Below are 12,900 nucleotides of genomic sequence, written 5' to 3'. Positions count from 1 at the left end.
TGTTCCCATTGAATTTAATAAGCGGCTTATTCTGTGAGTTTGCCCATTGAATATAATAGCTACACTGTGCCATGGGTTTTCCCTTTGAATTACATACAAGCTACACTTTGAGGTGAGCTTTCCTACTGAACTGATTAAACTTTCTGACAATGCCATTGTGTTGTTCCTAATATCAGTCCCTAATTTGCTTGGGCCCAGACTTCAGCTCTTACCTTTACACCGCCCCATTGCTATCGGCACATTCATAGTGAGTGAGTGAGTGAGTGAGTGAGTGAGTGAGTGAGTGAGTGAGTGAGTGAGTGAGTGAGTGAGTGAGTGAGTGAGTGAGTGAGTTAATACTTAACGTCATATCGGCAATATTGCAGCCATATCGTGACGAGAACATACGTGACAAACAGAATATATATGCATGAATAACCTGTCGACGAAGGACAGTAAAACCACTAGACTATCACAGTTAGTAATATAACTAGTGTGGAAACTTACAAAATAATAGTATCACTATTTGGACAGTACAATATAAAAACAGGCCATAGATCGGCAACAACAGAGGGTAGATCACCATACTAGGAGCCATGAGGACTTACAGTACCTCTGCTACCTGCATGGTCCCTAGCTGGATTTACACCATCCCCTCGGCTGCTGGCGACTGCATGCAAGATTAGTCACAAATTAAAATGACACGTATACTACAGCTAAAAAAAAGTGGAACCCTCTCAGGAGGACAATACTTTTAAGGTACTTCAACCCCCTTCGAGGATACAGCCACTAACAATGTTATCTGCTAATTCAACGTCCAATCATAAAATATTTATATATTTACAAGTCCTGAAACAGATCTAATTCTTTTAAAAACGCAATGATTAAATGACAACTAACATTACTAAAAAGATCCTTCATACTTCGTAATTTAAAATAGTTATCCATTGTGATGGAATATTCAACACAGTCGAGCAAAACATGCTTGACTGTAATTCTTTCATCACAAGGGATACAAAACGGAGGATCCTCACCTTTTAACAAGTACTCATGTGTATACCGCGTATGGCCAATATGACATCGTCGCATAATGACCTCCTCAAATCTGGACTGACAACCCAAGTAGGTGTAACCAATATACGGTTTTATTTCATGTAATTTATTGATACCTACTTGAGTGTCCCACTTCTTCTGCATTAGATCACGGATATAAGATCTAATTCTAGCTTTGTAATCTGAATATGGAATAGGAAGAGGAGTCACAGATTTGTTGAGTGCTGCCTTAGCAGCAAGATCAGCCAGTGCCTTCCCTGAAATGCCTACGTGGCTGGGTAACCAACGGAAGACAATGTCGTATTGGCCAGTAGCAGGATCATTATACCATTCAATAATGTCAATTAAAAATGGATGTTTACAAGAAATATTTTTAATAGCCTGAAGGCAAGAAAGAGAGTCGGAATAGATTATATACTGTTTATGTTTAGGGTGTCTTTGAATATATCTGAGAGCTGTTAATATGGCGTTAGCTTCTGCTGTAAAATAGAACTATTATCTGGTAATCTAGAAGATATTGTTCTGGATCCAATGACAGTGGCACAAGCCACTACACCACCGTCCATGGATCCATCTGTAAATAAGGGTTTGTAATTGCTGTATTTAGTTTTTAATTGATTATATTCTTGTTTATATTGTAATTCATTAGTTTCTGATTTTTTAAAAGAAGCTAATGTTAGGTCGACTTCTGGCCTAACCAATTGCCAAGGAGGAGAAGAAAGGAGACGTGAGGAAGCTATGTTTTCCAGCCCAATGCCGGCCGAAGAAAGAAAGAGTTTAATTCTGTGCCCTAAGGCACATTCATAAGTAATATACAAGAAGTCAACATACATAAGCCCATAGCACACTCAAACATATTTGTAATTACCACTAGTATTGGTAATACGGTATTACATTGATAAACCTATAGATTGAACAATATGTTTGTTTCACTTATATTTTGAACAGTGCTTTCTAAGTGTTCATATAAACAGTGCTTAATTCCTTTCTATGACAAACTAGCGTTCCATATTCTCAAAAACATCCTAAATATTTTTTTTACTGTTTTTTACAGAAGTGCGAATGTGTTTGACTGTTGGTGTCACCGGACAGGACAAGATGCTAGAAGGGCTATCTCTCATGAACGATGGTCTCTTTCTTCAGGTGTAGGACAGAACAGAATCTCGAATGATGACTGTAAGTATGAGGGCATTAAGAGGGTAATTACCCTATCAGCCATGTATACTTTGTTACAGCTACAGCCACTATTGGCTTCCTCTTATTGTCACATCATTACTACCACCCATTGTTGTTGTTGTTGTTGTTGTTGTTAATCCCCCGCCTTTGATTCATACCTACATGTTGTTATTGCTTTATCCATGTCCATGTATATAAGTCTGTTCTGTGATGTATTACTCCACTCTTGCTTGACAACGGTATAAGGATCCATACCGAAACGTCGCATCATATGTAATAAGGAAGTTTTTAACCATAAAGAATCTTACCCTCTTATTACTCTCCAGCTTCTAAAACTGCCAATCAAACAAATCAAGTATGACACCAGTATTTATCTTCTAACATTACATTACTGTAATTACACGAAAGAAACAGCTGTGTACAGAAACAGGAAGCTCATGATAGACTGAAACCAGCAGCATCTAAACGCTTGTACTCTTAATTGCACTCCGCAAGGCTCCCTTTCACAGATCTGCAAAGAAATTGAGTGCTATAATACACACTATGATTTCAGGCTAATAATTCGTGTTTCGTCCTTGAGGAATGATAACGGAGGAACTGGATCTTGGATTGTGAAACAGGGACATCATCATCCTGTAACTGCTCTACGGATGTGTATAGTAAATCTTAGCCGCAAGCAAAGATTAGAATGACGTTGAGCAAACGTACTTTGACGCTGGCAACTGACCACAGATAGTTCATTTGCCTTTACAACAACTATGACCTTTGGATACCTCCATTGCATGGCCTGTTTTGCAATAATGTATACGATCACCACTCTGGTGTTGATTGGATTCTCTAGTAAACTCCCTGAACACGCTTTGAATGTGGTGAATGGACAACAAAGCCTATGGGAAGGCGATCTGTCTCGTATAATGTATACCGCTTTTCCTGAAAGTAGATATAAAACCGTAAGGCAATCAGCCGACCCAAATTTCAAAATTGTTCGTCAGAATCGTGATCTATGCTCATCAGCTGCAAAAGTCCACTCACTGTTTGTCGTCATCACAGCGCCATCGAACGGGAGGAGGCGAGATGTAATCAGAGATATGTTGACAAGTGACGTCATCAGCAAGAAGTACACCATACGAATTCTGTTTCTGATTGGATGGCCGGACAAATTTGTAAGACGCACTCAAAACAGCATCAGATTTGAGATGAAAAAATACAGGGACATTCTCCAAGGCAGTTTTCTTGACACTTACAGAAACCTTTCCTACAAAACTGTGTTTGGATTCAAATGGATCAGCCGCCATTGTAGAAATGTGAACTACGTCATCAAAATTGATGATGACGTGTATGTCGACATATACAACTTTTTCTACACATTATTTCTGAAATTTGAGACACGCCATGCTGTTATATGCAACAGCCTAACCTATTCAGATGTTTTGAAGAAAGGCAAGTGGATGCTGGACGACTATACATACAGACACTACGTTTACTACCCCGTTAAATACTGCAGTGGATATGCAGTGGTATTGAAAGGTGACATGGTGCCCCTCTTGTACAAGGCTTCTTTGATGACGCCATTCTTCTGGATTTCCGATGTATTTATTTACGGAACGTCTCGGACCTTCCTACGCTATGCTCCCATAACTAGCGCCAAAACAAACATGTATTTCGAAGTAAATGGATCAATTGCTGTGGAATGTTTCAGAACTGCCGAATCATGTCCTATAATATTCAGTACGTTCATCGAGGATCTGTATGGGTTTGTGCAGTTCCGAAAAAAATTCTTGAGAAATCAAACACAGACCTTGTGGGTGTGAATGCTGTACACGCGTTATAACAGGTAGTAATATAGGACACTTAATATATATCCAGCAAGATTTTACTCAAGACGATGGGAAATTTCAATGATGACGCTATTTGGTAGCCCGGTGATAAAGGCGTTCAGGTTAAGAAGGCCATTTCTCGTTTCACACACCGTGATGTTGCTGGAATATGGCCCCAAGCACCGTAAAACCAAACTCACTCACTCCAAAATATTTATTTTTGTGATAACTAAACATCTAATACTATGTGCGCCATTCTATTTGTATGAGAAACTATTTGTTGAAAGTTAAGGCTTCCTTGCCTTTCGTGCACAAACTAAACCTGTGCTGTAACGCTCAACACTGTTGTTTTCCAGCAACCCTCTTTGAAACGTTGTTAGTCATATTACTATAATAAAAACTAGCAGGGGATCTTCATTGTTAGTTTGTATGTAAGAAGACAACCCCGCAGTGGCTTACTGATCCCAAAGATCCAGACATAGGATTGCATTGGCGTTATTAAAGTGGTCACTTTCCATAATATATGATCATCAGTAATGTAGTAATGGTAAGGGAACTACCTTATACTTCAAGGGATACCTCACAAGACACGGACATCCACATGTAACACAAATATAGGGTTGATAAAAGCGTAAGTAGGGTTTGAAAATGAACGTGTTGCTGATAAATGGCCAAGAAATACCTGAATATGCACTAACCTAGCTTTCCACTACACTTTAGGAGACTTGGTCGAAAAGGAAAACGATGCAAATATACTTCAGGACGTTTTGTCGAACAGGAAAGCAATGCAAGTATACTTCAGGAGGCTTGGTCGAACAGGAACGCAATGCAAGTATACTTCAGGAGGCTTGGTCGAACAGGGAAGGAAAGTATACACCTCATCAAAAGTAACGCACCACCTACTTCAGAAAGTTGTACATAAAGTTGACTGTGCGAAAAAAATGGTATTCAAAGACCGTTGAATGGGATATTTGTGATCTTTAGGTATCTTTCTCAGTTCTCATTGGCAAATCACCTGTAAAAAATGGTAATGCATGAATTTGAGGCAACATCTTTTAATGACAGCAATACCAGACATTACAAGCCCCTGAAAAGTATTGCCATCCACAGTTATTAAATGAACACAAGACATCGAACGTCCATAGAAACCGAAGCTTATTTGGGACAGTTTCACGTAGGGAAATGTCTTCAATATCTTGTGTATCCACCTCTGGCAGCAATGACACGTCTCATGCTCTCAGTGAGCCTCCTGATCCTCCTCAGTGGTATTGTTCCACTCCTCCACCAAAGCCTGATACAATTCCTGCAGGGAATTGACTGGAGGTTCCCTCTGCTTGACGTGGCGGCCCAGAATGTCCCACAGATGCTCCAGGGGGTGGACGTCGGGGCTTCGAGGTGGCCATGGTATCGTGTCTATGGCGTGGTTCCTGAGAAACTGTCGAACAGCAAGGGCTTGGTGAGCTCTAGCATTGCCGTCCATGAAGACAGGCCGGCTCGCAAGATTGTGGTTGTCAAAATGAGGCACCACACGTTCATTCAGAATCTCATTCTGGTATCTCTGTCCAATAAGATTCCCAGGAATGATGATCAGATCAAGCTTGCAGTCAAATGAACAGCAACCACACACCATGGCGCTATCTAATCCAAAGGGTACCTCCTCCTGGATGTTTCCCTGGTGATATGCTGCTCCTCTTGACCTCCAGACTCGCGCACGACCGTCTGTAACGTGCAGAAGAAACCGGCTTTCGTCGGACCAAAGAATGCGCCGCCATGATCTAATGTTCCACCCCAACCTTGCTGTGCGCCAATTTAGACAATCCTGTTTGTGCCTGGGGGTCAGTAGTGGTCTTCTGACTGGACATCTTGCTCTCAGACCTGCAGCATGCAGACGTTTCCGGACAGTGCCGATGGACAGTCTTTGGAAAGGGTGCCGTAGGTTCAGCAGCTGCACACTGTTGAGGAATGGATTACGCCTAGCCATTCAAACCAATACTCTGTCCTCTGTTTTCCTCTCCTGTGGCACCATGTTTGGCAATTAACTTGCTAATCGTCGTGTGGCTTAGATTCAATTCTCGGCCAATAGCACGGCATGACATCCCGATCCTGTGCATACCAATGATCTGCCATCTTTGACTAATGGACGCTTTGGGTGCCATTTAAACCGAAAAGTCACTCAAGGGATAAAAAACGCAGCCTAATTTATATGAGGGAAAACATGCATGTTCGTGCTGAGATGGTGGCCTGTTACTCCTGCGTTTCACGTGCACGTGAATTTGCCCAAGGTGCATGCTCTTGGCAGAAAGTATGCACAGAACAACGTTTTTTTCATAGAGACCTATCGTAAAAATGGTTAAGTTAGGGTAATATTTGATGGTGGGTTTTGGATCACGTCTGTCTGAATGATGACTTTATTTGTGGAAAACCCTGGTGAAACCTTTACCTTACTGGCCATTATGGCCGCGATCCAACACTCCCAGACTGTGTCACTGTCACTAGGTTATGTCATGTATCTTCTGTAATCTCTTTGGTTTCTGAGACAAAAGCCTGTCTGGCTTGCTGTTGTATGTACTTTTTCTCGCTGATGACGGCGTTGGACCGAATCATATTGAGGTATTTGGTAAGTTCGGAGAGAACCACACAGAACTCTTCCTCGGAGATCTTACTGTCAGTGAGTGGAAATATGCTCTTGTTTAAATGCACACCCCTACAGCCACGTCTTCCTCACAGGTTGGCAATCAATCACCAGCACATCGATTATAAAACAGCACTGGTGATCCGCGGGATCGCTGTGGGTTTGGGTCTTATTTGGTTACTGATTCCTTAGCCACCACGCATAGCAGCCCAGCCACGGCGATGGTGAACCGAACCAAGTGGCCGTTTTAGACAACGTGCTCAGCAACCAGGATACGATACTGCCCAGGTTGCCTACGCTGTTTATCCTGGACTGCAGCAGCGCTAACAAAGAAATAAGAAGAAAGAGAGACATGCAGCCATACCTCACCTAGTCTGGACAGCATCCAGAGCACAGCGAAACGTGTGACGCAGAAATTCGACTTTGTGTTAAAACAGAGGTGATAGGTGGCCTTATTCCACGGATGCAAGGACACGGATTCGTTTGAGGACTGCTTACGAGAGGACGATGTGATGAGCAAACAAGAATGAGAACGTGTGAAGAAACAGCTAGCTGAAATGAAACACGCCAAGCTCTTGCTAAAAACCGACCAACCAGTGACTTACCAATTGCTTAGTAATGCTAAATAATGCTTAGCAAATGCTATATGTTTTGGGTAGTAACATAATGCAGTGAGGTATGATCTGCAGGTCCTCCCTGTCGGGTGCTCTTGGTCCGTCTATTAACCAGTACAAAAATCGATGTCAACTTTATCTATCTGTAAGTCTAGACCGACCATGTCTCCTTCGTGTTCCGCAGGCTGCTAGAAGTACCTCACGAGAGCTTGACCCATTCCGTCAAACCGTTGTTCTGTGGTCATCTCTCTAGCGTACTGGTGTCAGACTGGACTCTTGACTTGGCTTAGCTGCAATGAGCTCGGGGTACGTCACGCCTAACCTTAACGTCGTGCTTGGTTAGCAGCTGTGACACGGCACCCATGAACGCCATCAAGTCGACTTGATGCACGCGATTGGGCTTAGACACGTCAAATTACCTTGTAGGTGTGTAAGGCAGTGCTGGTAAGTAGATTTGCCACAGGGCCTGCTTTTGTAAACAAGCTTTGGCGTAGTTAGGTGATACTCTTGCTATTTCAATTTCAGCAAACTTGTGTATGGTGCTAGCTCCTTTCCAGTATCCAAGCGGGCTGTAGTAAATGTTTTTCTTTTTTTCTTCTTCTTTTGTCAGCTTTCAGGATGGAGTACTTATTACCGCGCCTTTCAGTTTTCGTGAGTAATGGTCTCTAAACCTATCCACGCCTTCTTATTTTCGCAAGGTGCTAATTGACAAATATATTGACAAATACAATATAGAATAAATACCTGAGATATAGGCCTGATGGGTACTTTACATGACTATGGTTTTCAAGCTAAATGCAGAATATTGATCGATAAATCTTTCATTCAGTAATGAAAAAGACCGGTCACGTGACAAACATGTGAATTTGTTACAGGGGACGTCTCTGAATGTTTTGACACAACACCAGCACTCAGGTGCGTGATCATTGAGTTGTTATTAAATAAACATATTTTCGTAGTAATCTAAAAAAATGTAACTGATATTCTTTTTAACCGGGTGCTAGAGCAATGAAAATAAAATCTCTTCTCACGAATTGTGATTGCTTATGTAGATTGTGAAAACATTAATCTCCAAAAACAGTAAATCTTGTTTGTCTTTTACAAACATTAAAGGGTTACGGGAACCAGTTACTTATTAAATGTTAAAGAAAACAAGTGAAATTTTAAACTGTATATAAAACGTTGACTGCGGTGGGCAAATCACATTCATAGTATAAGTTATCCAGCTGCAGCCATGTGGAAGTCTGTGACGAAGGCAAAACTACATCGACAACGTCCTTGTACTGTACACGAATAAAGTGAAGAAAGAACTAAGTCTACCCTCGAAATCTCAAAAATCTCTGTTGCTGTTTGATGTGTTTGCTGCCCAGAGATGTGAAACATTTTAGACAAACTTAAGAAGAAGAACTTTGTTATTTTCATCCCAGCTGGATGTACCAGTGAACTTCAACCATTAGACTTGTCTGTCTATTCCTCAATACACCACTTTGGCCCTGACTTCACCTAGACGGGTGGTAGAACTGGCCCGGTTCTATCAATCGGCTGGTCACGCAATGCCCTGTGCATAGTGAATATTTTGTGCACATTTTCCTCGTATTTGGGTGTTTGCCTCTTTACTTTCCATTGTTCAAATTATTAATATGTTTAACTGCCTGGAGTCCTATGCCAGAATGCTGTGGCTCATGGGCCAATCTGGTAAGGTTGACCTCCAAATTCGGTATGTTTCCAATTTCTTGTCACTGGGCTGAACCTCCCTGGCATGGACTTTGGTATACAAATACTGCTATTTGTGTCATACTCACTGGAGTGTAACATCCCTGTATCCCTGGTGTTTGTATTCTGGAAACCCAATGCAATTAGACACCGTCCTGGTTGACACACCGTGGTGGGTGGGGAGCAGGGCTGTTGAACCACACTTTTTTCATTATGTCTCAAATACACTCCGGTTCAAAAAGAGGCATTTGGATTCAAGTTCGTCTGATGATGATCATGGCATTAATGTAGATTCCTGGGCTCGATTCATTGTTATTGAGGCTTTAGACCACAGTCCAATTAAAGTGAACCCTTTTGCAATTTCAAAAGCTGTCAGTGGATATTGTGGCGAAGTGAAAAATGTTACTCGCCTGCGCTCCGGCTCTTTGCTAGTGGAATGTTTAAGTAAACAGCAATCTTTGAACCTTTTGTCTATTAAACAGTTTGCCAACGTTGTGGTTTCCGTTTCAGAACGCAAAACATTAAATTCCTGTAAAGGTATTGTACGAGATCGTGCTCGATGTCTATCTGACATGAGTGAGAAGGATATTGTCGCTGAAATGAAGAGTCAAAGAGTGACTGATGTGAAACGTTTCACCAAAAAGCAAAATGACAATGTTATACTGACCAACACCTATCTCTTCAAGTTTTCCCTTCCAAAATTGAAAACAAGTATTAAAGCGGGTTATTTCAATATCGGTGTTGAGGGTTACGTTCCAAACCCTCTCAGATGTTACAGGTGTCAAAAGTTTGGCCACGGAGCAAAGATCTGCAATCGCAACACTGTGTGCTCTAGCTACAGTGATACTCATGACAGTTCCACATGCGCTACAGAAACTTTAAAGTGCGCAAACTGTAACGGAAACCATCTGGCCTCTTCGAAATCATGTCCAGTTTTCGAACATGAATAAAACATTCTTCAACTTAAGTGCAACAACAACATTTCATATCATGAGGCTAAAAAAGTATTGATGTCACAATCATCTGCATCTTCTTTCTCAACTAAAACTTTTTCAGCAGTTGTATCAACTCAACAATCTCAGCTCCGGTGACAGTATCTGTAGCTTGCCAAACAACACTTTCCTGGGTCGAACAACAAGTTACACTAGACGCTGTAGCTCCAAATCCTGAGCTTGAGGCTAAAACCTCAACATCAGCATCTCAAACTGATATTATGCCAGAGAATACACCCAACAAGGCAGTTCAGGGCGCAGCCCAGTTATCCAGAAAAGAAAAGAAAAAAATGGGAAGAAAAGCCAAGTCTCTCCAGCACTTGGAGGTACCTTCTTCACTTCCAGATACTGTTGAGGTTCATAATTCATTTGAACCTCTTGACATGGAGATTAGTCCCCCGCACATTGTGAAGGATAGCAGACCTCAATCCCGATCTCAAATTAAGCCCCCATGAATGACTCACATATCATTCAGTGGAATCGCAGAGGACTGCGGAATAATTTCAGTGATTTACAATTACTTATACAGGATTTTAAACCTTCAGCTCTATGTTTACAGGACACATATTTACCAAATACTGAGAAACTTGACTTAAGACAGTACAGTTCATACAATTTCTTTTCACCCCCGGGTGTTAAAGTAACAGTATTCATTGCCCTGTTTCTGAGAATACCCCCCTCGAAGCTGTTGCTGTCCGAGTAACTTTGCACATTGTTCTTACATTGTGTTCCTCCTTTTTAATCTCTTCAGCATGCTGATCTTCAGGCGTTGTATGATCAACTTCCCAAGCCCTGTATCATCACTCTAATAATAAGGGGAAAGTACTAGAAGATTTTCTTGCCAACAATGACATATGCCTCTTTAGTGATACTTCCAACACGTATTTACATCCTGGTACAGGTACTTACTCATCCCTTGATCTGTCCATGACAGACCCGGATCTTCTGAATCAGTTTGAATGGTCAGTCCAAAATGACCTGTGTGGCAGTGGTCATTTTCCAACCATTCTCAAAGCTATTGCTCCGTCAGATGCTCCTCCATCATCAAGGTGGAATTTTGAAAAGGCTAACTGGACTTTATATAAAAGTCTATGTGCTGACAAACTCAAACCTGAACTTTTTCATGATATACCTGATGCCATACAATGTTTTCCAGATGAACTAAATAACATAGCTGAAGAGTGTATCCCAAAGTCCTCTGCAATTCCACATGTGCGTAACCATGGTTTAACAATGAATGCAAACAGGCTAGGAAGGCACGGAAGAAAACTGAAATGTTTTTCCGTCGCCATCCCATGGTCCATAATTTGGACAAATTTAAAATTTTAAATGCCAAAGCACGTCGTACTTTCAAGCAAAAGAAACGCCAATCTTGGCGGAACTATGTATCAAAGATTAATTCGCGCACACCAATATCAAAAGTATGGAATATGATCCAGAAAATCAAAAGTAAGGGCTCTAAATCTAGCATTCACCATCTTAAAGATGGGAATCAATTATTGACCAATAAATCAGATATTGCGAATAAATTAGGTGAAACGTTAGCCAAGCATTCTTCCTCATCCAGTTATGTACTCAAAGTCCAAAAATATCAAAAACCGCAAGAAAAGAAAACTATTCATTTCAATTCAGATAAAGGGGAAGATTATAATGAAACATTTTCGATGCATGAGCTTCATACTGCTCTTGACCAGGCTCACGATACTGCTTCAGGCAGTGATGGTATACATTATCAGCTCCTCAAGCACTTACCTGAGTCTTGTTTAGAAACGCTCTTACATATTTTTGATGACATTTGGACATCTGGAACATTTCCTTCGTCGTGGCGTGATGCTATTATTGTTCCCATACGTAAGCCCGGTCGTGATCATACTGATCCCTCCAATAATAGACCAATATCACTAACTAGCTGCGTTTGTAAGACCATGGAACGTATGATAAATAATCGACTTGTTTGGTACTTGGAAACCAATAACCTCATAACAGATATACAATGTGGTTTCCGTAAAAACAGAAGTACTGTCGATCATTTAGTACGCTTGGAGACTTTTGTAAAAAATGACATTATTAATAAACAACACGCAGTGTCGATCTTTTTCGATTTAGAGAAGGCTTACGACACGACAGGGAAACATGGAATCTAAAAAGATTTACATGACTTTGGATTACGAGGCCGCTTGCCACAATTTATATCCAACTTTTTAAATGACAGGCAATTTCAAGTCCGCGTGGGTTCTACCCTCTCTGATCATTACAGTCAGGAGTCAGGGTGTTCCACAAGGCAGTATTTTGTCTGTTACATTGTTACATTCAGTCGATGGATCGTTATTTGTGGATGATTTTAATATTTCTTGTCGAGGTAAAAATATGCGTACTATTGAACGCCAACTGCAGTTATGCTTAAACAAAATAAACAAATGGTGTCTTGAAAACGGATTTAAATTTTCTAAATCAAAAACCAGTTGCATACACTTTTGCCGTAAATACAAACCCCATAAAGACCCAGAACTATTTCTAAGTGGCAGCCCCATCAAAGTTGTCAAGGAAGCTAAATTTTTAGGTTTAATTTTCGATTCACATTTGACCTTTTCGCCACATATTAATTCCCTAAAAGCCAAATGCCTAAAGGCACTTGATTTATTGAAGGTTGTTTCTAATTCAAAGTGGGGAGGGGATCAGACTACCTTCCTTCACTTATACAGATCACTCGTCCGCTGAAAACTTGATTATGGCTCCGTCGTATATGGTGGAGCCTGCAAAAGCAACCTGAAACTATTAGATTCTGTCCATCATCAAGGTCTAATACTTTGTATTGGTTCCTTCAGAACTTCACCTATTGACAGTCTCTACGTTGCGGCCGATGAGCCATCCCTTACACAACGTTGTATTAAGTTGTCCTTACAATACATTACTAAATTACACTC

General features: G+C 41.0%; 1 protein-coding gene across 1 annotated transcript; it reads left to right on the top strand.

Annotated features, from left to right (window-relative positions):
• The first annotated feature begins 3,122 nt into the window (after positions 1–3,122).
• On the top strand, positions 3,123–4,019 carry LOC137287706 (UDP-GalNAc:beta-1,3-N-acetylgalactosaminyltransferase 1-like). The gene has a single exon (XM_067820095.1). It carries the CDS (start codon positions 3,123–3,125, stop codon positions 4,017–4,019), a length of 897 nt encoding a protein of 298 aa, XP_067676196.1.
• Positions 4,020–12,900: the final 8,881 nt, after the last annotated feature.

Source organism: Haliotis asinina, chromosome 6 (genome assembly GCF_037392515.1).
Source record: "Haliotis asinina isolate JCU_RB_2024 chromosome 6, JCU_Hal_asi_v2, whole genome shotgun sequence".
Taxonomy (NCBI): Eukaryota; Metazoa; Mollusca; class Gastropoda; order Lepetellida; family Haliotidae; genus Haliotis; species Haliotis asinina.
This window is presented reverse-complemented; position numbering and strand designations above follow the sequence as displayed.